General features: G+C 43.0%; 1 protein-coding gene and 1 long non-coding RNA gene across 4 annotated transcripts in view; one reads left to right on the top strand and one right to left on the bottom strand.

Annotated features, from left to right (window-relative positions):
- The window catches only part of ELP1 (elongator complex protein 1), a 273,772-nt gene that overhangs the window by 83,131 nt on the left and 164,874 nt on the right, over positions 1 to 25,767 (bottom strand). For all 3 annotated transcript variants that reach the window (XM_029603978.1, XM_029603967.1, XM_029603987.1), the window contains one exon: positions 2,697 to 2,898. In XM_029603978.1, the coding sequence (XP_029459838.1) occupies positions 2,697 to 2,898 (202 nt within the window). The remainder of the gene's footprint in view (positions 1 to 2,696; positions 2,899 to 25,767) is intronic.
- The window catches only part of LOC115092730, a 90,439-nt gene that overhangs the window by 34,987 nt on the left and 29,685 nt on the right, over positions 1 to 25,767 (top strand). The gene's annotated exons all lie outside the window — the stretch shown is intronic.

The raw sequence follows: 25,767 nt of genomic DNA, 5'->3' as shown, positions 1-25,767 counted from the left end.
TTGTTGTTTTGCCAGCATGGTTTGCGCTCAGCTTGCTGCGCGTGTGGGGCGGTCCTGACGCGTTTCAGTAGGGCAGGCCTTTGTTTTGGGTACGTTTCGGGGGGGGGGGGGGGTGAAGGTCCCTCCCTCCTCCCGGGAGTCTCAAAACGTTGGCGGCTTTGTAAACGCTTGGCTGCTTTGATCTGGCCGCTTTCTGAGGCTCCTGCAGACTCCAGCTCTGCTGGCTCCCTCGAGATGGGAGCGATGGCCATTTTGGCGCCGGATTCACATGCGCCACCATTTTTTGGAGGGGGAGGGAGATTTTCCTTCGCGGCTTTCCCTCGGTCTACCCTGGCCCCTTCTAGGGGCAGGGGCCCTCCGGAGGTGCAAGTCTGCAGGCCCCCTTACCACAGGGGCCTGGGGGAGACCAGGTTCCAAGTCTTCCATCGGGTTTGCTCCCCTTTTCCCCGGGTTTTATTTTCCTGCTGCACCAGGCCTATCTGGCGCAGCAGGAAGGGTTAGGGGGTCTACAGTTTCCTTTCCCTTCGGACTGGCCACGGCTCCTCACACGTTCACCAAAGTAATGGTGGTGGTGGCGGCAGCTCTTCGGCGCGAGGGAGTGTTAGTGCATCCTTATCTCGACGATTGGTTGATTCGGGAGAAATCGTTGGAGGGTTGGCATTCGGCAGTCCAGAAAGTTATTCGTCTGCTAGAGTCTCTTAGCTGGGTGGTCAATCAGGCAAAGAGTCATCTAGAGCCGTCAGACGCTAGACTACCTCGGGGCTCGTTTTGACACGAGGTGAGGCAGAGTGTTCCTCACACAGGAGAGAATGATCAAGCTACAGTCACAAGTTTGCTGCTTGTTGTTGTTGAAGGTACCTCGAGCCTGGGATTTTTTGCAGGTTCTGGGCTCGATGGCCTCAACGCTGGAGTTAGTGCCGTGGGCCTTTGCGCATATACGTCCACTTCAGAGGATTCCATTTCTCTAACAGGGCTCTCTGTCGCAGGCTTTTCATTTACCGGTCTTACTGAATGCGTCGGCACAGAGCAGCCTCTCGTGGTGGCTGCAGTCATCCAATCTGCAGCGTGGTGTCAATCTCAAGGTTCTGGAGTGGGTGGTTCTCACTACCGATGCCAGTCTCTCTGGTTGGGGGGCGGTTTGCGAGCGGCAGTCGGCCCAGGGCACTTGGTCAGTAATAGAAGCCTCATGGCCTATCAATCGGTTGGAGTCCAGAGCGATGCGGCTGGCACTTCAAACCTTTTTCCCCCTCGTGCAGGGTCGTTTCGTCAGGGTTCTGTTGGACAATGCCACAATGGTTGTTTATATCAATCGTCAGAACAGCACCAAGAGCCAGGGGGTGGCACTGGAAGCTCAGGAGCTGTTTCAATGGGCGGAGCTGCACTTGGTTCAGTTAAAGGCATCTCACATCGCGGGTGTCGACAACGTTTAGGCCAATTTTCTCAGTCGTCAAAGCTTAGATCCAGGCGAATGGGAGTTAGCGGAGACCGCGATGCGGCTAATCCGGAGTTGTCCTCACGTCGATTTGATGGCAACTCGACTCAATGCGAAGGCTCCTCGGTTTTCAGTCGCAGAAGAGAGTACAGGGCCGAAGGTGTCAACGCTCCAATAGTGCCTTGGCTTCTAGGAATCTTGTATTATGTTTTCCCTCCATGGCCTCTGGTGGGCAAAGTGTTGCGCCGGATAGAGAGGAACCCCGGGAAGGTGATCCTAGTAGCTCCAGAATGGCCGCGTCGACCGTGGTTCGCAGATCTAGTCAATCTAGTCCCCATTTCCCTTATTCATGTTTATTTATCGAATAATTTGTCATTTTAATTTATTGTCCATTTTAATTTTAATATTACTTTATATGTGAACAATGTACTCCTAAATATATTTTATGCTCGTCTTATTGTGAACCGCCCTGAACCTTGGTGGGCGAGGTCAACAAATTGCTATTAAAGTTAATAAAATCTAAATTACAGAAAAAAAAATCTTCATGCACCTAAAAAAAACCCAAAACTGGGTATCAGAAGCTCATGTAGTAATCTGGCTCCTGGAACCCTATCAGGGTAGACAGTGGGAAAATAAAATCTCTATCGCTTGCAATACAGATAACAGCATTGGAACTGAATATCACATTTTTAGGACAAAATTGGCAGTTTGGTTTATTCCAAGCTATTAGCTTTCAACAATTTCTTAAATGGGATGTTCGGTAGATTTTTAAATTTTTTACATGCGTATGGGAGTTGCATTTAAAAATAAAATGTTTCAACGAAACTACTTTCTCGTTGGTGGATGACAGGCATGCATAACTCGTCACCTGTGTCCTCTGGTCAACTAAGCATGATATAGGGCAACCATCAAGCGGCTGAACACAGCTCATCTCATGTGCTTTCATTTTATACTGCTCAGTTCCTTTCACGAATCAAACCTTTGGAGCTAGGATTATTCCTCTTGGAGTGTCTATTAATAACTCCCATCACACACTGCTCAAATGTTTTATTTTAAAGGGGCAGGGAAAGGGGAGATGCAAATCAGAAATGTATACCCAAATCCCAACCTCCTGGTGCTTTGAAAATGTAACCTCCCTCCATCATGCCCAAATCTTTCATTCTAGAGAGATTTTGCTCTTTATGCTCTGTACAGAAAGCTAGGAGTAGAGGGATGGGGAATGCAGCTTTACAACAAACACACAAGCTCCCCTTGTATCACTTACCTGCCATGCTCCTGGCAAGGCTGGCTGTTTTATTCTCTGTGTACTGAAGCTGAGCTGCCATGCAGAGAACCTGCTGCCAGTTGTTACATGCCAAGAAGGCATCTAGAGCCTTTTCAAAGTCACCACAGCGAGCAAAGATTAGTCCTGCTAGTTCATAATCTTGCTTCTCATTCAAATACTCTCCATAAAGTATACTGACATCCTATGAAATAAGAATATACATATAAAGTCATACAGTGACATTCCTGCTTTCCAAAAGCTTCAATCCCACTGGTCCCTCTCCACCAAAAAAAATTTTAAAATTGATAGAAAATCTGTCCATCAGTAAAGCAAGAAATATTTATAAATAGAAAACAGGCTATGAAATAGAGATGGGTAGAAAGCATGGCTTCTGTGTTTACTTTATCCTTTTATAAGTCATATCCAGTCTTTTTTTGTACTTTATGTTTTATTCAAATTTTCCAAACAGAAGCACAAATAATGCAACTTAACAGAACATCCTCTAGCAGTATCCAGTGACCATATCACCTCTCTCCTGCTCAAGGCCACATCACCCTTAACTAGAAATGTGAGAAGAGACAGGCCATGCCACATCTCAGTGGCAGTAATGGTCTGCAACCTCAGGATGGAGCTGGAGAGTAAGGGGGCTGGGGGGGAGAGCATGAAATTTTTCCCTTCACCACCTTCTCACCTCTTGTTGGATCCAACATAGATTACTCTAGGGTCAGTGTTTCTAGAGCTTCTTCACCAACCAAGAGTACAGCAAGATTACAGCTATCAACACCTTAGTCCAAATCCCTCAATAATAGAACTGAAATAAGTTTAATTTAGAAAAACAGACTATGACGGCAGGAAAGGACCATAAGGCCCCTTTGATCTTCCCAATTTACTTCCTTTTTCAATGTCACTGACCACAGCTGATCTCTGACTAAGAAATTAAGTAAAGAAAATGTGATTCTTACTTGCTCATTTTCTTTCCTTGAATCCCATCAGACTAGTCCAGACACATGGATTTTTCTCCCCTACCAGCAGCAGATAGAGACAGACAACAAAAGCTTCACAGCACTTGTGATACTTAAGCTACTGTGTCACCTGCAGTCTCTCAGTAAATCTTTAACAATGCTAAACAAAAAAGTCCCTTACTTTCTTCAAGCAGGGAATTTGATGAAACCACAAACTAAATTGAAAACCCTTCTTCTGGGAGGGTCTAAACAACAGAAGTAAATTACTGAAATGCACTCTGACAATATAAATGTACACCAGAAGAGTGGTCTCCAGAATCCAAGGGTGAGACTCTGGACTGGTTTGGTAGGATCCAAAGAAATAAAATTAGCAGGAAAGAACTAACTTTTCCTTCCTTATCGTACCACAGACCAGTCCAGTCACATGGGATGTATCCAAGCCTTCCTAAGCTGGGCGGGAACCTAAAAGACCCAGTCACGACACACACCTTCTTATCGGACGCCCTAACATCCAAACGGTAGTGCTTAGCAAAAATGTGCAGCGAAGACCAAGTGACTGCCTACAGATCTCCTGAGGAGAGACCAGTTGACACTCGGCCGATGACGCCACCTGAGCCCTAGTAGAATGGGCCCACAGACCAACTGGCATATCCAGGCCCTTGCAATTGCATCTTTAAATCCATCTAGCAATAGAGGCTTTGGACACATTTTGCCCCTTGTTAGGAACACTAAGCACAAAAAGGTGATCTGAACTCCGAAAGCTATTAAATATCTCAGAAGAATCCTACAAACATTCAGAAAGTGAAGATCTAGACCCCATTTCGCAGAATCTAATTACGACCTTCCAAAAATTGGCAACTCAACCAACTCTCATGAAAATTTGACAATACCTTCGGCAAAAAAGGAAGGCATCATATGGACAGAAACACCATCCTCTGAAAAATGAAGGAAAGGATCCTACACGATAAGCCTGCAGCTCCAACATGTGCCTTGTCAAACACATAGCTGTCAAAAACACTATTTTCAGCTTAAGACCCTGATGCCCTCCTAACCGGCTCAAAGGGACTACATTGAGGTTTTCATGGTGGTACCAAATACCTAATAGGCAGGCGCGAATGCTTCATGCTGCTCAGCAAATGGACCACTTCCAGAGAGGAATTGATAGAAGAACCATGAACCTTACCCTATAACAGGTCAATGCAACCACTTGCAACTTAAAAGTGTTCAAGCTAAACCCTTTTGCAACCACTTTTGCAAGAAAGAATCACTGGAATGGATGCCTGAAACAAGTAGGACTCCTGATTTGCAACAAAAAGCTGTACTGACTTCTTCAGAATAAACTCAACCTTCTCTTCTCAAGTGCCAGGCCACGAGACAAAAGAGATCCGCCCATTCCAAGAAAATCACACATGCAACAGTTCCTCCACCAAGTGACTTACAAGATCCTCAAACCACAGATGCCTGGGTCACTTCTGGAACCACCAGGATCACTGGATCTAAATGCCCTTCTATCTATTTTTATCACCTTTCCGATTAGAAGTGAAGGAGAAACATAAAGCAGAACTTCTTGAGGCCATGGCTGAGACAGGGCATTGAGGCCTTCAGATCCTGTCTCACACCCCTGACTGAAGAACCTCTGCACTTTAGCATTTTGTCTCGACGCCATCAAGTCCACCTGAGGCATCCTCACATGGACTTGATAAGACAGAATGCTTCCCCTGCCAACTACCATTCTCCAGGGTCCAGCCTGTGCTTGCTAAAATAATCTGTCTGCACATTTTCCACCCTGGCAACATGAGGCGCTGACAAATACAGTAACATTGTAACATAGAAATAACAGCAAAAAAGGGCCAAGTGGTTCATCCAAGTCTGCCCAGCAAGCTTGTTATGGTAGTATCTGCTGTGCCATGCAGGTTATCCCTATGTTTCTCTTAAGAGTAGCAACTGCCGCTCCATACAGTTATTCTCAAGCCTTACGATAACCATAAAAATTTACTGCTAGCAGCATTTTTACTGGGTGATGAACCTTCTTGAAAATTCAGACAGTGCTGCTAAATGTGCTTTGCTTATGGACTTGGCTGTAGAAACTGTACTGTGTTTTTTCCCTTATGTCTGCGCATCAGTACCCCAGACTGTAAAAAAGTCAGGGCTCGTGCTGGCTGTCTCTGAATCCAATACTTCTTTCTCGCTCCCCCCACCACCCCCCTCTGAAGCAGAAAGCGATGTTCAAGTTGCATCAAAAGCATCAAGGCTTATTGATTAAGGGCAGTAATCCCATGCCTTCTGTTAAGCATAGTAACTGCTACTCCTTGCAGGCTACCCCATTCTTATCAGTTCCCCAGACCATAAAAGTCAGGGATCTCATTGGTTGCTGTCTGAATCCCATTCCCCTTTTCCCACTGCCGTTAAAGCAGAAAGCAATGTTGGAGTTGCATCAGAAATATCAAGGCTTATTGGTTAAGGGTAGCAACAACCACACCAGCAAATTACCCTTATGCTTATCAGTTCCCCAGACCGCAAAAATGGGGCTCTCATTGTTTGTTGTCTGAATCCAATTCCCCTTTTCCCCCCTACCACTGAAGCAGAGAGCAATGATGGAGATGCAACAAAAATATCAAGGCTTATTGGTCAAAGGTACTAACTATCAAACCAGCAAGTTATCCTCATGCACTCTTTTCTTCATTTCCATTTCCATCCTCTAACCTTTAGGGATCCACAGTGTTTATCCCAGGCCCCTTTTAATTCTTGTTTTCATCTTCACCACTTCCTCTGGAAGGGTATTCCAGGCATCCACCACCCACTCCATGAAGAAATATTTCCTGATGTTGGTTCTGAGTCTTCCTACCTGGAGTTTCATTTCATGACCCTTAGTTCTACTGATTTCTTTCTCACGGAAAAGGTTTAACGTTTGTGCACCATTAAAACCTTTCAAGTATCTGAAGGTCTGTGTCATATCTCCCACTGCACCTCCACTCTTCCAGGGTATATATATCCAGATCCTTCAGCGTCTCATCATAAGTCTTCCAATACTGACCTCACACCATTATTTACACCCTTTTCTGGACTGCCTCCATCCTGTCTCTATTCCTTTTAAAATAAAGGCTCCAGAACTCAACATTGTACTTGAGGTGAGGCCTCATACCAAGGATCTGTACAAGGGCATCATCTCTTCTTTTTCTTACTGGTTATTCCTCTTTCTATGCAGCTGAGCATTATTCTGGCTTTAGCTATTGCCTTGTCACATTGCTTCGCCATCTTCAGATCGCCAGACAAATTCACCCCAAGATTCCTCTCTTGGTCTGTGCACATCAGTCTTTCACCCCCCATCACATACAGCTCTTTTGGATTCTTTTGGATCACTGACACCAAGCCAGACATCTGTGCCATCACAGAAACCTGGCTCAAAGAAACAGACATTGTCCTCCTGAACCAGCTACCTACACAATCCTACGAATTCCTATCCATTCCAAGACCCAAGAAAAGAGGAGGTGGCATCCTCCTAGCCTTCAAGAAACACCTTAATCTCAAACTCTCCCACACCACATCACCCTCCAAGCTAGAAATTGGCCTCTTCAAAGCCCCCTCACTGCAAATCTGTCTCATTTATGCCCCTCCTGGATCCATCGAACGGGACCCCTCCCCCTTAATTGAATTCTTATCTGCCAACATAAACATTGAAATCCCTTCCATCATACTAGGAGACTTCAACCTCCATGTCGATGCCACCCCCCTTACCCCTTCTTGTGAGGCATTCCTTACTGCACTCCAAGCTCTAGGCCTTAGACAAATTGTTGCCTCCCCCACGCACCAAGCTGGTCACTCCCTTGACCTTATATTCATCAACCACTGCTTCCTACCATCCCACCCCCCCACCTGCTCCCCTGTACCTTGGTCAGACCACTTCCTCATAAAAGCCCTCCTCCCCCTTAACTTCCCTACTACCCCCCACTCCCTCAAACAACACCACCTTCACCTTCAGGAAACCCTGCTCTGGAGATGAACTGGCTCTTGCCATTTCCAACACATCCACTAGCCTTGACTGCTCCAGTCCAGAGACTGCCATCAAATCCTGGCTCAGCATGACTCTTGAAATTGCTGACAAACTATGCCCCATCTCCAGACGTAACATTACCCAACCCACAAAAAATCATCAACCCTGGTACACGACTGAACTAAGATCCCTAAAAAATACCCTCAGGCAGCGTGAGAGAAACTGGCGTAAAGCCCCCTCACCCCAACTCGCCTCAAGTTTCAAAACTACCCTTCACCAATATAGAATAACCACCCTCAAAACAAAAAGAGACTACTTTTCAGCTAAGATCCACCAATACATGTACAACCCGAAAGCCCTTTTCAATTATGTTGCCAACCTCACCAAATCCTCTCAGCCCACTATCCCTGAGAATGATGCCTCCACTAAGAGCGAAGAAATCGCCCAGTATTTCCTCACAAAAATCACCAACATCCTCCGCAGATTTCAACACCCTTCTCCATCCACCTCCCCTTCCCCCTCCCTCCAACCTTCCCCCACTTCACCCACCCTCCAAACCCTTGACCTGACTTCCGCTAAAGAAGTGGAATCTATTCTCAGAAAACTTAAACCAGCTTCCCACCCTTCAGACACCATTCCCACAAAATCCCTCCTCTCCATCCCGAACACTATATCCAAACCCATCGCAGACATCATAAACTCCTCCCTCTCTTCAGGCTCTGTCCCAGATGCTCTTAAACAAGCTATTGTCAAGCCCCTCCTAAAAAAACCAACACTAGACCCTAAAGACCCCGCTAACTTCCGCCCTATCTCTAACCTGCCCTTCCTATCCAAAATTATGGAAAAGATTGTAAACATCCAACTTACAGAATATCTAGAAAGCAACAACATTCTGCATCCAGCCCAATACGGCTTCCGTAAATACCTCAATACAGAAACCCTCCTGCTCTCCCTCACGGACCACTTACTCATAGGCATGGACCGAGGCAACTGTTACCTCCTCGCCCTACTCGACATCTCAGCTGCCTTTGATACCATCAACCATAACCTCCTCATCAACCGGCTATCCGAAATAGGCATCTCAGGCCTAGCCCTACTATGGTTTAAATCCTACTTATCTAACAGAAAGTTCTCCGTCAAGATAGGAAACGCCAACTCCACACTCTATCCCTTGTCTCAAGGTGTCCCACAAGGCTCCTCCCTCTCCTCCACCCTTTTCAACATTTATCTCACACCTCTATGTCAGCTCCTCACAGACCTCGGCCTCAAATTCTACCTCTATGCAGATGACGTTCAAATCGTCATTCCCATTCACAACTCTCTCTCAGATGCCCTTGCCTTCTGGAACACATGTCTTGCCAACATCAATGACTTCCTCACCAACATCCACCTCGCTCTAAACTCCTCCAAAACAGAGCTGCTCCTTATCTCTCCTCACCTCCCTCCCAAACCACCGATCTCCAACGATCCAGCTTTCAACGTCATAACACCCCAACCCACAGTAAGAGACCTTGGGGTTATCATAGATCAACAACTCAATCTCAAAAAACAGATCAACTCCATCCTCAAAGAAGGTTTCTTCAAGCTTCACATCCTGAAGAAACTCAGACCCCTCCTCCACTATCATGACTTCCGCACCGTCGTCCAAGCCACCCTTTCCTCAAAGCTGGACTACTGTAATGCCCTCTTCCTTGGCCTACCCTCCTCCACCACCAAGCCCTTACAAATGCTCCAGAATGCCATCGCCAGGGTCATCACCAACTCAAGGAAAGCTGATCACATTACCCCAATACTCAAAGAACTCCACTGGCTCCCCATCGCATCCCGAATTCTCTTCAAAATTCTAACCATAGTGCACAAGTCCATCCACTCGCACAATTCCAATTGGTTGGATGAACCCTTTCGTCCTATACGCACTGAACGACCCACTCGCACTGTCAACAAAGGCACCCTCTCCATTCCCCCTTTGAAAAAAGCCCACCTCTCCTCGACTAGGGACCGTGCACTATCCATTGCAGGCCCTAAACAATGGAACACCCTCCCTACCACTCTCAGGCTAGAGCCATGTTACGCCAAGTTCAGAAAAAAACTTAAAACATGGCTCTTCCGACAAGCCTACCCTGATTAAGTACACCGACTTCTGCAAGATCTTGCCTACGCCTTGTATATTCCTGTAAATAGTCCGTTGCAGTTTTTATTTATTGCTTTAATTCCTCCACCTCCTGCTCTTTGTATACTCCTCCTTGTTCGCCCTCCCTGTTCATTGTAATTTCTACCTTTAAAGTTACATTGTAAACCGGTATGATGTATGCATACTAATACCGGTATATAAAAGTTTTTAAATAAATAAATAAATTACCACATCCCAGATGCATGACACTCTGCACTTCTTGGCACTGAATCCCAGCTGCCAAATCTTCAAACACTCTTCAAGCTTTCTTAAATCATTTTCATTCTCTCTACTCCTTCAATCATGTCCAATCTTTTCAGTTCTTAGTATCATCCACAAATAGACATACTTTACCTTTACCTTCTATCCCTTCCACAATGTCATTCACAAAGATATTGAATAGAACCAGTCCCAATAGCAATTCCTGTGGCACTCTATTTAACACAGTTCTTTCATGTTAAATAGATAAGTTCCATTTACCATTTATTTATTTAAGATTTTTTTAATATACCGCTGTTAGTGTGTACATCACATCGGTTTACATTATAACAGTAGCTTGAAAAATACATTAAACAGGGATGTACATTAAACAGGGGAGTAATAAGGCATGGGCCATGTGAACGAACAGAGAGGCATAGAAATATAGAGTAACTGGCAGAAAGGTTCAGAACCTAAGAATATAAGGTTCTTCCAGTACTTTGCATTTACCATACAAAGTACTGGAAGAAAACCTGTTCCAGTCGACCTGGGATTGAGGAGAAGATTCCTCTTTCAGCATGGCAATGATCCTAAGTACAAAGTAAAAGCAACAATGGGATGGCCTGGCAAGAAGAAAGTGAATGTGTGGATAAAGGTGAACCGGTAGATGTAGTGTGTTTGGATTTTCAGAAGGCGTTTGACAAAGTTCCTCATGAGAGGCTTCTAAGAAAACTAAAAAGTCATGGGATAGGAGGCAATGTCCTTTCGTGGATTACAAACTGTTTAAAAAAGACAGGAAACAGTAGGATTAAATGGTCAATTTTCTCAGCGGAAAAGGGTAAACAGTGAAGTGCCTTAAGGATCTGTACTTGGACTGATGCTTTTCAATATATTTATAAATGATCTGGAAAGGAATTCAACGAGTGAGGTTATCAAATTTGCAATTGATACAAAATTATTCAGAGTAGTTAACCAGTTTGAAATCCATGCCACTACCTTGGTGCTACTTCCCAAGCTTCTCATTTTATTCACAAGCCTCCTATGCGGGACAGTATCAAAAACTTTGCTGAAATCCAAGTAGATCACATCGAGTGCTCTTACTTGATCTAATTCTCCTGTCACTCAATTAAAGAACTCAATCAGATTTGTCTGACAAGACTGTCCCCTGGTGAATCCATGCTACCTCGGGTCCAGCAAGTTATTGGACTGTAGATAGTTTAGTATCATTTCTTTCAGCAGTGTCTCCATTAATTTTTCTACCACCGAGGTGAGGCTAACTGGCCTAGAATTTCTAGCCTCCTCTCTGCTACCACAACTGTGAAGCCGGACCACAACCGCTCTTCTCCAATCTCGCGGCACCAATCCCATTTCCAAGGATCTGTTGAACACTTCATTCAGTGGACCCGCCAGCACAGCTCTGAGTTCCCATAGTATCCTGGGATGTACCTCATCTGGCCCCATGGCTTTGTCCACTTTTAGTTTTCCTAGCTCTTCCCATATATTCTCTTCTATAAAAGGAGTTGTGTCTACCCCATTCTCTTCTATGGTCGTCAATCAGTGACGGTCCTTCTCTAGGATCTTCATTAGTGAACATCGAGCTGAAATATTTGTTTAATATTTCCACCATTTCTTTGTCTCTCTCTACACATTGCTCCTAGTCACCTTTCATTTTCACAATACCACTTTGGACGTTCCTTCTTTCTCTTATATATCTGAAAAATGTTTTGTCACTTCTCTTTACCACTTTGGCAATCTATTCTTCCACTTGACCTTTTGCTTTCCTGATTTCTTTCTTCATATCCCTCAGATTCGCCAGGTATCCTTCTCTGTGTACCTCTTTTTGGTATCTATTATACTTCCTGAATGCTGATCTTTTCGCCTTTATTTTTGCAGTCATCTCTTTGAGAACCAAATCGGTTTCTTTTTGCTCATACTTTTGTTTACTTTTCTAACATATAGATTTGTTGTCTTTATAATAGCTCCTTTTAATTTCGCCCACTGTTGTCCCACCTCGCCCATTTTCTCCCAGTCTTCTAGTTCTTCCACCAGGTACATCCCCATTTTGTCAAAGTCCATATTTTTGAAAATCAAAACTTGGGTCTTAGTTCAGTTTATTAACATTTCTATACCGTTACATCAGACAAACCTTCACAACAGTTTACAATTAAATTTTTTGAAAATACAATAATTATAAAATAGAGCACAGCTAAAAAACTACAAAGGGAAAATAAATAAATTAGCTGTTACAGTAAAAGTCAGATAAGAACTATTAAGACCATAATAAATATATACTAAATAAAACTAAAATAAATGATTCCTTAAAGTTAAGCACTTGATGTTAATCGATAGTCTGTGGTTGCTATCAAGGTTTCATGTTCTATAAAGGAGTCTCGTACTCAGCGAAAGCACATTTGAATAACCAGGTCTTCAAATCAGATTTAAATTGCTTTCTCTCTGCTGAAAGTCTCAGATATACGGGTAAAGTGTACCAAACTTTTGATCCTGCAATAGAAATGGCACGTTCTCTTCATGTGCCAGTTCTGAGCTTACCGCGACTCATGTAGGCCCTCCCGCTTCCATCTCCACTGCTCTCCCTTCCCCGGCCGAAGGCACCGCCCCCGATGACATCACCAGCGGCGCCAGGAGGATTTTAAAAGCAGCGTGGGCAGCAGGCCTCCCTCCTTTCGCTGCTGACGCCGGGACCTGAGCTCTGCGGTTTTCGGCGCTGACCCGCCGGGGTCACTGAGCTTATCGCGACTCGTGTAGGCCCTCTCGCTTCCATCTCCGCTGCTCTCCCTTCCCCGGCTGAAGGCATCGCCCCCGATGACATCACCAGTGGCACCGGGAGGATTTTAAAAGCAGTGTGGGCAGCTGGTGCCGGGCGTCGCACGCCGAAGGAGCGCGACCTAAGGGGCCTGCCCCTTAGTGCGCCCCTTCATGCGTCCACTTTGGGCTTCACTCCTAACTTTCAGGCGGCTGCTTTCCACCAACATCAACTCAAGCTAAGACTCTGGTTCCTACCCAGGGTCTCCCACAAGGAGGCGAGTCGTGCAGAGTGAGGCGCTAACGGGAGGAGAAAAAAGAAGAGAGAGAGAAGAAAATAACAATAAAGGGAAACAAAGGACACCACGCAGTGAGTTAGCTGCGCCCACTAAAGGCACCAGGCCTATCAGAGGGCGGCTAGAGACCCTTTAAATTATCGCGCTTCCCGGCGGCATCGCACATCTGAAGGAGCACTAGGACCTAGGACCGCGGCCTCTCCCATCCGTTGGCAGCCTCGCCCTAGCACTGCTACAAGCGTTCCAATACCAGCATTCACCCAGCCTCCTCCACCACTCGTCCAACCTCTTCCAGCATTCATCCAGCCTCTCCTTCACAACAAGATCATGATGCCTCCGGGTCTCCCAATCCCTATTCTTCATCACAGTTTCCTCACCACAGGAAAAGCAACAATGCAATCTCAACCTTGCTCCACCAAGACTCATCCCAATCATGATTTCACCTCTTACTCAACTCCTAGGCCTCGCTCTATATTCTCACTTACACTATTCAATGCACAATCCCTCACTAAGAAATCACTGATCCTCAACGACTATCTCCTAGACTCAAAACCGGATATCTGCGCCATAACAGAAACCTGGCTTAAACCAACAGATATAGCACTAATTTCTTTATATTAGAAATGATTTATAATTATGTATAACTTTATTTCTGTTTTTCTGTGCAAGGATGGAAATGCTTGTAATTATTTGAAAAATTAATAAAGAATAAATAAAAAAAAAAAAAAAAAAAAAAAGATATAGCACTAATAAATCAACTCCCCACGCAACTTTACGACTTCTTTTCCCTCCCCCGACAAAAGAAAAAAGGCAGGGGCATTCTTCTAGCAGCCAATTTCGAGACCTTTTTTTTTTTTTTTTGCATGGTCATTCTGAACTCCTCCATATATAGAAAAATGGAGTTTTAGTTGTTAGAACACCATAGCATGGAGGGATGACTATAGCATTTAAAGTAAAATGCTACCATGCATTCTGAATTCTAGATTTGTGGAAAATGGGTGTTTTAGTAGTTTGAACACAATAGTATGCAGGGATGGCTTTAGGATTTATAGTAAAGGGCTGTCACACATTCTGAAGTCCTACATGTGTAGAAAAAGGAGGTTTTAGTGTTTAGAACACCACGAATGCACGGATGGTTGCAGGATTTAAAGAAAAGGTCTACAACACATTCTGAAGTATTCCACATGTAGAAAAAGTGTGTTGTTGATAAAACACCAAAAAAATATAGGGATGGTTTTAGGATTTATAGTAAAGGGCTATTACACATTCTGAAGTAATCTATATGTAGAAAAAGAATGTCTTAGTTGTTAGAAATCAGCAGACTCAATCAAAAATAATGCTTACCCATAAGCTAATCATATTTTGAACAATATTATGTTATTATTAGTATAATTATTTGTTAGAACCGCATCAGCAAGCCAGACAGCTGATCTCTTGCAATGCATTATTTTTCATTGAGTCTGCTGATTGATCCCCCCTTTTTTTGATAGTTTGATTTGTTTGGGATTTTTTTGCTCTTTTTTTGTGATTTAGTTGTTAGAAAACCATAGTAATGGTTACATGGAATAGACTTAGTTTTTGGGTACTTGCCAGGTTCTTATGGCCTGGATTGGCCACTGTTGGAAACAGGATGCTGGGCTTGATGGACCCTTGGTCTGACCCAGTATGGCATTTTCTTATGTTCTTATAGTATGCGTGGATTGCAGTAGAGTTTGAAGTAAAGGGCTACACGCATTCTAAAGAACTCCATATGTTGAAAAAGGGTATTTTAGTTATTAAAACACCATAGTATGCACAGAGGGCTGCAGGATTTAAATTAAAGCACTATCACACATTCTGAAGTCCCCCAATTGTAGAAAAAGGGTGTTCTAGTTGTTAGAACACCGTAGTATGCACAGAAGGCTGCAGGATTTAAATTAAAAAGTTAGCACACATTACGAAGTCCCCCTATTTGTAGAAAAAAGGTGTTTTAGTTTTTAGAACACCATAGTATGCACGGATGGCAGTAGGATTTAACGTAAAGAGCCACCCACATTCTGAAGTACTCCATATATAGAAAAAGGGGGTTGTATTATATATCTAGCCCCTGAAGAGACGGTTTTTATGTTTATACCATTGTTTAACGTTTATATTTTCTGTATATGCTGGTGTCTTCAATAAAAACTTTAAATAAAAACAAAGAAAAGAAAAAGGAGGTTGTGGTTGTTAGAACACCAAAGAATATAGGGATGGCTGTAGGATTTAAAGTAAATGAATACCACATATTATGTGTAGAAAATGGGTGTTTTCGTTGTGAGACAACCACAGCATGTACAGATGGCTGCAGAATTTAAAGTAAAGGGCTACCACTCATTCTGAAGACCACCATATGTAGAAAAAGAGTGTTTTAGTAGTTAGACCACCATGGCATGCAGAGACGACTGTAGGATTTAAAGCAAAGGGCTTCCACACATTCTGAGGTTTTCAATATGTAGAAAAAGGTCAAAACATCACCAACGGCCAAGGCGGAAACACATAGAGCAAGAATTCTGACAGCCATTGAAGCAACAAGGCATTCACTCCTTCCGCCCCTCACTCCCATCTTTGGCTGAAGAATTGTGGGGCCTTGGCATTGCGATGAGTTACCATTAGATCCATGCATGGTGAACCCAATCTACGCCGAATTAGGGACATCGCTTCCTCTGACAGCTCCCACTCTCCGGGATCCAGTTGTTGCCACCTTAGAAAATCTGCTTGCATGTTGTCAATGCCTGCTATATGAGAGGCCGCTAGCAAAAATAGATGCTGCTCTGCCCAGTTGATCAGATCTTGAGCTTCCTGAGCCAAGAGGACCTTACAACTCCATGGGAGGCATGCTTAAATTCCTTCTTCCTCTTCTTTCTTTTTTTTTTTTTAAATCAGACTGCAGACCACAGGTTTTGCACTTCCATCATCTTCTGGAGACAGAGAAATACTGAGAGAATGCAGGTGGCAACTCGTGTTAGGAAGTAGTGTCAGTAAAACTTTCTCTGTCTCCATCTGCTGGTGGGGAGGCAAAACCCAGGAGTCTGAGCTGATCTGGGGACGTATAGGGAAATAGGGCATGGTCTTACACTCGTCCGTGTGCATGTCAATACATCGCCAGGCAGCAAGACTGCGCACACATGGCTGCGCATGGGAAAAAAATCACCGTTGCGGCCTACCACATAGTTCACACCAAGCCTGCAGAGTGGGGCCTAGCCAAGGATGCTCAACCCACTGAGCCAAGGCACCCTACTCTATACTAACTCCCCAGAGAAGTAAGAGGGAAAGAGGGTAAAGATGCAGAGCCACAAACACCAAGAGAAGAAGACCTGGTGAGGAAAAAAAGAGAGGGAGACTATAATTTCCCTACTCTTTTTTTTAATTTTATTTTAACCTGAGCTCAGCCCTACCTAGCTAGGAACACGATCGGGTCACCAGTTACAGGGAGAGAGGGCACAAGCATTCACCGTCGAGCACTCCCTTATCTGCAAACCACTTTTTTTTTTTTTTTTTTTTTAAAGTCCAGACCTGTCTGGCTACCAAACTTAAAATGCTCAACTGAGGGGGGGGGGGGGGGGGGGGGGGGGGAGGGCCCAAAACGTGGAGTCACCTCAGGAGCTCAAGTTGTGATCTTCTATCTTCTATCTTCTCTTTTATTCTTTCTTTTCTCCTTTTATTTATTTATTTATTTTTTTTCCTACAAGAAATCCCCAGTAGGGATAAGCATGTCCACCATCTACTGGAGATAGAGAATTCTGGCAGGCTGATGTCGGGGCAGGGCTATATGTCCGTGACATCAGCTGTACTCTGTCTCCATCTGCTGGTAGAGGTATATAACAGACTCGTGTGGATTGGCCTAAGTGCAGAGGAAGTCTTGACTGCATAACTCCTCACACCTATTGACTCAATATTTGGTGGAAGCCCTTTTTACTGCAATAAAAGCCATGAATGTTTTAGAATAAATGTCTACCAATTTTCCACAGTGAGATGGTGAAGTTTTTCTTCCATTCTTCTTGGCAGAAGAGCTTACGCTCTTTCAAGTTGGATGGGAGATCATATGTAAACTGCAGTTTTCAAATCTTGTCACAGATTTTTTCTATTGGATTCAGGTTTGGGTTTTGACTGGGTCACTCAAGGACATTAAGAACATAAGAAATTGCCATGCTGGGTCAGACCAAGGGTCCATCAAGATCCTGTTTCCAACAGAGGCCAAACCAGGCCACAAGAACCTGGCAAGTACTCAAACACTAAAGAGATTCCATGCTACTGATGCCAGTAATAGCAGAGGCCTTGCCCTAAGTCAACTTGATTATAGCAGTTAATGGACTTCTCCTCCAAGAACTTATCCAAACATTTTTTAAACTCAGCTACACTAACTGCAGTAACCACATCCTCTGGCAACAAATTACAGAGCTTAACTGTGCGTTGAGTGAAAAAGAGTTTTCTCAGATTAGTCTTAAATGTGCTATGTGCTAACTTCATGGAGTGCCCCCTAGTCCTTCTATTATCCGAAAGTGTAAATAACCGCTTCACATCTACTCGTTCAAGACCTCTCATTATTTTAAAGACCTCTATCATATCCCCCCTCAGCCATCTTTTCTGCAAACTGAACAGCCCTAACTTCTTCAGCCTTTCCTCATAGGGGAGCTGTTCCATCCCCTTTATCATTTTGGCCACCCTTCTTTGTACCTTCTCCATGCAACTATATTTTTTTTGAGATGCGGTGACCAGAATTGTACACAGAATTCAAGGTGCGGTCTCACCATGGAGCGATACAGAAGTATTATGACATTTTCCGTTTTGTTAACCATTCCCTTCTTAATGACGCCTAACATTCTGTTTGCTTTTTTGATTGCCACAGCACACTGAGCCGACGATTTCAAAGTATTATCCACTATAATGCCAAGAACTTTCTCCTGGGTGGTAGCTCCTAATATGGAACCTAACATCGTGTAACTACAGCAAGGGTTATCTTTCCCTATATGCAACACCTTGCACTTGTCCACATTAAATTTCATCTGCCATTTGGATGCCCAAACTTCCAATCTTGTAAAGCCCTCCTGCAAAGTATCACAATCTGCTTGTGATTTAACTACTCTGAATAATTTTGTATCAAGTGCAAATTTGATAACCTCACTCGTCGAATTCCTTTCCAGATCATTTATAAATACATTGAAAAGCGTCAGTCCAAGTACAGATCCCTGAGGCACTCCACTGTTTACCCTTTTCCGCTGAGAAAATTGACCATTTAATCCTACTCTCTGTTTCCTGTCTTTTAACCAGTTTGTAATGTACGAAAGGACATCGCCTCCTATCCCATGACTTTTTAGTTTTCTTAGAAGCCTCTTATGAGGGACTTTGTCAAACGCCTTCTGAAAATTCAAATCCACTACATCTACTGATTCACCTTTATCCACACATTCACTTTCTTCTTGCCAGGCCATCCCATTGTTGCTTTTGCTTTGTACTTAGGATCATTGCCATGCTGAAAGAGGAATCTTCTCCTCAGTCCCAGGTCGATGGCGACTGGAACAGGTTTTCTTCCAGTACTTTGCACCATCCATTTTTCCTTTTATTTTCACAAGCCTCCCTGGTTTCCACTGCAGCAAAGCATTCCCAAAAGACAATACTGTCACTACCATGCTTTACTGTAGGAATGATGTTAGCAGGGTGATGTGCTGTGTTTGTTTTATGCCACACATATCATTTAGCACTGAGACTAAAGAGTTCCATTTTGGTCTCATCAGACCACAAACAGTTTCCCACATGCATACAGGACCCAGAAAGCACAAAGGAAGGCGATCTATAATAGCCGTCAGGATGAAATAAAGAATAGATGCCTGTAGTCTAAAATCAATCCTTTATTGAAGTGGAGACACAAGGGTAGCCCGACTCTGGCCGAGTTTCGCCGTTTCAAACGGCTGCCTCAGGGGCTAAAAACACAAATAAAAACTTTAAGAATAAGAATGAAAATACTAAAAGTGACATCATCAATAAATATATAGTTAATTAAAATAAATCAACTACATTGGTGAATCAACAATTTGAAAACCAGATAAAAAAAGGGGGATAATAAACTCATGGTGACATAAAGAGGGTATGTACACTAAAAAAACTTATAACAAACCAAGTAAATTTATAATAAGCCTCACGGTTGAATGGACTACATAAAAACTAAATTCAAAATATTGGTAAAAATGTCAACATTACCTTACAACAATCTTCTTGAATTCATTAGTTATTGTGATGAGTTGAGCCAGAGCGGAGTCTCTGTGCTGTATAACTTTGAGGTGTTTTCCTCAAAGGGACTGTTACTTTGCAGGAAGGAAACTACATTTCCCAGGTGCCCTGGTAGTCAGCCTCAGGAAGGGTTGGGGGCAGGGAAACACAAGGGCGGTTTCTTCCTAGGGAGGGGCACTCTATCTGACATAAAGAGAGTAGCCTTCCAAAAGAGGAGAGCTGGAGGGAAGGCAAGGCAAGTAACATCTAAAGCCTGAGGCAGGGGGATGGTGCCCAGGTAGACCCTTTTCCACTAAAGGCTACGTCAGCTCTAACAGGATTCCTTCACTCTTAAGGGCTGTGTAACAGGGGATATGCATAAGTGTCGTCAGCAGTGCCTTGAGGGTTAATTAGAGGGATTAGCTCCGGTGGCGTTGAAGAAGCTGAGGTAGGAAGGCTTATGCAAATGTGGAGAATGCTTATTGTGGGGTTTGGAACGAAGTATAAGGTAAAAAGGAAGAATATAAAATGGTGTTAGGACTGTACAAGCCAGGGGAGCTTGTGGCAGTGAAAAGAGTAGTTTTACTTAATGAAGTCAGCTGGAGGAAAAGAGGTAATTAGGACCTGGCAGCTGGCCTAAGGAGACCTTCCTGCAGTGGGGGAGGTTTCAGTACTGTGTTATGCTTGGGGGAAGTATAAGGTACTGGGGGAAAAACCTACTTTGCCCACATGTTGTGCAGGGGAACATATACTAGAAATTCAGAGTGAGAAGCTTGGATGTTTTGGGGGATTAGTGAATCAGGGCTTAAAGGGTATCAAACCCGCAAGCTCCCAGTTACTGCTTGGTAATGCAGGTCTGGTAATACTGTTTATGTTGAGTGTTTTTCCTTTCTGTGGAGTTTTGTTTAATTAATAAACTTCAATACATAAGAAGCTTCTGCCTGAATGTAATATGTTGTTTTAAAGGGCTGCCCGGGGGGGTGACCCTTACTCTAGTGGAGAATGAGGGAAGTTTGGTCTCAGGGGCCTAGTTGTACGAGAACCTTCCCTCACAAGTGGTGCTGACCCATAGCCTCCTTGCCTTATGGTTATCCTCTACTCCTGTCTCCTGGGAGAAACTTCAAGAAGGGATCTGCTATAAAGGACTTTGTGGAAGCAGTCCTTGATAATTAGCCCCGAGCTTGAAGTCACCGCTGAGGACCTGCCACCAGGGGCACCATCATCGCCACATTATATATGAACTAAGAATGTAGGGTGATCATATAGAGAGCTGTGTGATCTCTTATACTGCTCCGTCTGTAATGATGCAGAAATAGATGGCAACATAACATGATGTAATATACACTATAATTAAAAATGGATCTAAATAATCAGAACAATAACTGTACATAGCAATATATCTCTATTAATATTTTTCAATATAACACTTTCTATTGTATGTCTTATGTGATTGATCTGTGTTATATTAAAAGAAATATAAAATGTAAAATATGTATATTACAGATGTTTATATGTAAAGTATGAAACGTTAAGACGTTAAAAAATAAATAAATAATAAAGGTGAATGAATAAGTAAAAATGTAAAAAGCAATGAAAAATTAAAAATTAAAATTAAAAAACTAAAAATGAAAAACTGTGTGTGTGTTGTTAGAATCTATATACTATATGGGAATATGTGATGTATGTATGTGTGAAACAATCCAACTTGAGAAAAAACTCCTCATAAACATGTGAATACAACAAAGTGCACCATGTGCACAAGATGTACCTATTGAAAAACCTGCTAAAAAATGCTACTTCACTATGACATAGAAACTTATAAAGTGTGAGTGCTACAATGATGAAATCCGATCAAAAAATAAATAAATGAAACCATTACATCCCTCTGTTGAAATACCTCCAAAGAACAAAAATTGTGATCCTGGCGAGCAATACTAAAACATATCAAATACAAAGACTAAAAAATTAACACCCAAGTCTTTAAAATTTTTAAGAATAATTAAATATGGGCATGTCAATCTAAAATGCTGACCAGTATACATGTGAAAGGATATATACGTCCAATATAATGAATTGATGTTGTAATATTTAAATGATCGTACCAAAAAATAAAAAATATATATCTATATAATGACTTATATAAATCTATGAAGTTGGAAATAAGTGCTCTATTAAGTGTGCAAAATCATCTTTTATTTATTTTTAAAGGTAACAGAAACCCAGTGAAGGTTTATCTGGTTTAATGCATGTTGTGACTAATTCAATACATAGCCTTCAAACCACCGCAGTGCTAAAGAAATGTTGACACTATAAAAAACCTCATAGCAAACATCTCTGATTCGATACATATTGTAACAAATATACTATGTAACCTTCAAAACAACCACACTGCAAGCATCTCTGGTTCGATACAAATTGTAACAAATATACTATGTAGCCTTCAAAAAAAACCGCGGCACTGAGAATGTGTTTAAAGCCATGTTTAAAGCAAGCTGTCAAAATCAAGCTAAACCACTATAATTGATAAAGATGTATATCTTTACAAATATTTGTCAAAACGACTCTCCAATGAAAAGTATGTATGTATACACAAAGGTGAATTAATTAATAAAAAATAGGGCTAATTCTTTAAGACAGTCTAAAAAACAGTCAATATCATGTTGTGCTGAAAACAAACAGCAGGAGGGCTTCTGATGTGGCGATCAGAGCCCAAATGCTACGAATCTGAAAGGCTCACAAGAGAGTGTTTCATAAAGTGATTGAATTAAACATTGCTATTAAACATACTACAACAGGTTAAGTAAAACTAAGAAGATCTCACAGATATCAGTTTACCTTGAAGCGTTCGCAAAAACGGATCTCCACTTGTAAAGACAAACATAGAAGGCAGTGCTGTGTGGGGAGTGTTTGTAGTCAATTTTGACGCCAAAATTCAGCTGTCAATCATTAACACCGATGTTTTTAAGTTTCCCAAAACAGAAAAGTATTTATATGACAATTTATATGACAATCTAAATCATAGTGTTATGTTAAAAAACTATGTGTATAAATTGAACAACCAACAGGGGAAAGCTGTCAATCATGTAAGGGGGCGTGTCTAAAGAGGAAACCACTGTGAAAAACAGTTAATATGATAGATTTATTAAAGTGATAGATTTATTAAAGTGAAATGGTGTGTGTAATATGAAAAATATATAATATAAATAAGATACAATAAAAAATTTCAAGAATATGTAAGAAGTGTATATTAGTGCTACTCACAAAAACTGCTGATTGACTGAATAGACGTGTCTTTAAGCCAATGGTATCAATGCACGGTAATGCCTTAGTCAACTTTGAAAAGTGTATCTGATTGTGACAATAACCATAAAATTATTAATACATAAAGAGTGAGTTTCAGCATGAAATCATATTGCTTATGTACAGAAATCTTGCCTAACACATCAAAAAAATAAATAAAAAAAGAGATTTTTTTAAAAAAATCTTTTACAAAAATTGTTTACAGAAAGTGTTATGTATGCAATGCCATCATGTTTCTGCAATCACCAGGAAGTACAATCTATAATTTGATAAAATTGATCAGCAACCTAAAAATAATAAAATGTCAATATATCGCTGGTATGAAAGTTATATCTATTGAAAGATAAACTAAAACCAATAAAAACTATCAAACAATAAAATAACTGTATAAAATGTTACAGTAATAAATAAATATATTAGATAAATACATAAAAACCGTGAGGTGAAATATATCTGTCATGAAAGAATATGACCATGTAGTGAGACTGATATTGAGGTATCTTATAAATACACAGAATAATCTATTTCAGCATTAAGACCATTCGGAGAAAGAGTATCAAGTTCATATATAAATTTCTGTTCCTGTCGCAGTAATAACTGGTCTAAATTACCTCCTCTCCAATTAAGAACTGGTTTTTGAAGAACACAAAACTTGTAATCAGTGAATTTGTGTTTGTATTCAATAGAATGTGCCACTAAGGGTTTGGACAGAACATTACGTGTGATAGCACTTTTATGAATCAGTCCAGACTCCTGGGTTTTGCCTCCCCTCCAGCAGATGGAGACAGAGACGATTTTGACTGATGCTGCCGGTTAAGTTGATGTGCCACCTGCAGTCTGCCAGTATTGAACTATACCCAAGCCAGATGAATAGGAACACAATCCACACTATGTACGATTTCCCCCAAACACGCAGAGGGAAGAAGAAAACCTTGGCAACTCAAGAACCCGTGCCCGCACAACACCCCTGTGCTGAACCAGAACCTGAAGCCAAACACAGATCGAGCAGACTCTCAAATCCCTTTCCCAAACTGGACGGGTCTTTGGACTGATCCGTGGTACTACAGGAACAAAAATTAACATGTAAGGACCAATTTTCGTTTCCCTGTACATACCCGGATCAGTCCAGACTCCTGGGTTGTACCAAAGAGTCCAGCTTGAAGCACACTATCGCCAAAACCTGAGGCCTGGACATCTAGACAGTAGTGTCTGACAAAGGTGTGTAAAGAATTCCAAGTAGCCGCCCTACAGATTTCCTGTGGCCAAACTTGTTGACACTCAGCCCAAGAAACCGCTTGCAATCGAGTAGAATGAGCATGAAGCCCACTAGGCACCTGTCCTTTGGTGATGTATGCAGAACTGATAGGCTCCTTCAGCCACCGAGCAATAGTGGCCCTAGAAGCCTTTTGCCCTCGTCCGGGGCCACTCCACAGCACAAAAAGATGATCCAACTGTCGGAAACTGTTAGTAACCTCCAAGTAATGTAACAGAGCCCGCCGCATGTCCAACCTTTGCAAATCTCAGGACTGAAGGGTGGAAAGGTCCGAATCTGGGAAGGGAGCACCACAGACTGATTTAAATGAAAAGATGATACCACCTTAGGCAGAAAGGAGGGAACCCTTCTCAAGGACACCCCTGAATCAGTAATACTCAAGAAGGGTTCTCTACAGGATAAGACCTGAAGCTCTGACACCCGCCTAGCTGAAGAGATAGCCATCAAGAAAATCACTTTCAAAGTAAGATCCTTTAGCGTCGCATGCTTCAAAGGCTCAAACTGTGACAATCACATGGCCCTCAAAACCAGATTGAGACTCCAGGAAGGACAGGGATTCTGGACGGGCAGATGCAGATGTTTGTCTCCTCGCAGGAAGTGCACAATGTCTGGGTGTGCCACCAAGCAAACCCCGCGCATTCTACCCTGAAAGCAACCCAGAGCCGCAACCTGAACAGTCAGGGAATTAAAGGATAAGCCTTTAACCAGACCATCCTGCAAAAAGGCCAAGACATCACCTACAGAGGCACACGTGGAGACCACCTCGCGTTCCCCACATCTGATATATGCCAGGAAGGTAGAGGTCTTTCTAGACTGCTAGAGAGTAGCAATCACCGCATCCAAATAACCCGTATTCCTTAGGCGCATGCTCTCAAAAGCCAGGCCACTACACGGAACCTTGACGGAGGAGATTCGGCAGGAGCCAAAACCGCAACGGGCCGTCCACCACTAGGTTACCAGGATCGCAAACCATGGCCGCCGCAGCCATTCTGGAGCTACGAGGATTACGTCTCCTCAATGGACCTCTACTCAGCGCAACACCTTGCTGACTAGTGGCCAAGGTGGAAACACGTACAGCAGAACATCCAACGGCCAAGGGAGGCCCCGAGTGATCATCCCTTCTGTGCCCGTCTCCTGACACCGACTGAAGAACCTTGGGACCTTGGTGTTGTGGAAAGTCGCCATAAAGTCCATGCAGGGCTGGCCCCACCTGCAGCATATAAGGCGAAATGCTTCCTCCGAAAACATGGTGCTGGCTCAGGAAGTCCGCTTGAACTTTGTCCATTTCTGCAATATGAGAAGCTGCTATCCTCTCCCGATGCAGTTCCACCCAGCTGATCAATTCCTGGGCTTCCAGAGCTACTGCTCGACTCTTGGTGCCTCCCTGGCGATTTATGTAAGCCACTGCTGTCGCATTGTCTGACAGGATCCTTACTGAATATCTCCACACCAGGGGAAGGAGAGTCTGAAGAGCAAGATGCACTGCTCTGTTCTCCAACCAGCTGATGGACCACAAGGACTCAGTCACCGACCAATGGCCCTGAATCGATCTGTGCTGGCAGACCACCCCCCCATTGGAAAGACTGCCATCCGTGGTCATCACTATCCAAGAGGAAACTTCCAGGTCTACCCCACTGAGGAGCCAGTGCGGGGTGAGCCACCAGGCGAGACTGGACTGTACAGATTCTGTAAGCGGAAGCAGCAGCTGAAATTGCTCGGAGATCGGATCCCAAAGGAATAGTAAGGCTGATTGAAGAGGCCTCATATGAGCAAAGGCCCACAGGACCAAGTCCATGGTGGAAGACATCGATCCAAGAACTTGCAGATAAACCCAGACCCTGGGAATGCGCATGGTCAACAGCGAGCAAACTTGAACCTGCAACTTGTGGATCTGCT

This window comes from Rhinatrema bivittatum, chromosome 1, assembly GCF_901001135.1.
Source record: "Rhinatrema bivittatum chromosome 1, aRhiBiv1.1, whole genome shotgun sequence".
Classification (NCBI taxonomy): domain Eukaryota; kingdom Metazoa; phylum Chordata; class Amphibia; order Gymnophiona; family Rhinatrematidae; genus Rhinatrema; species Rhinatrema bivittatum.
The sequence above is the reverse complement of the archived record's forward strand: the minus strand, read 5'-3'. Positions and strand labels throughout refer to the sequence as shown.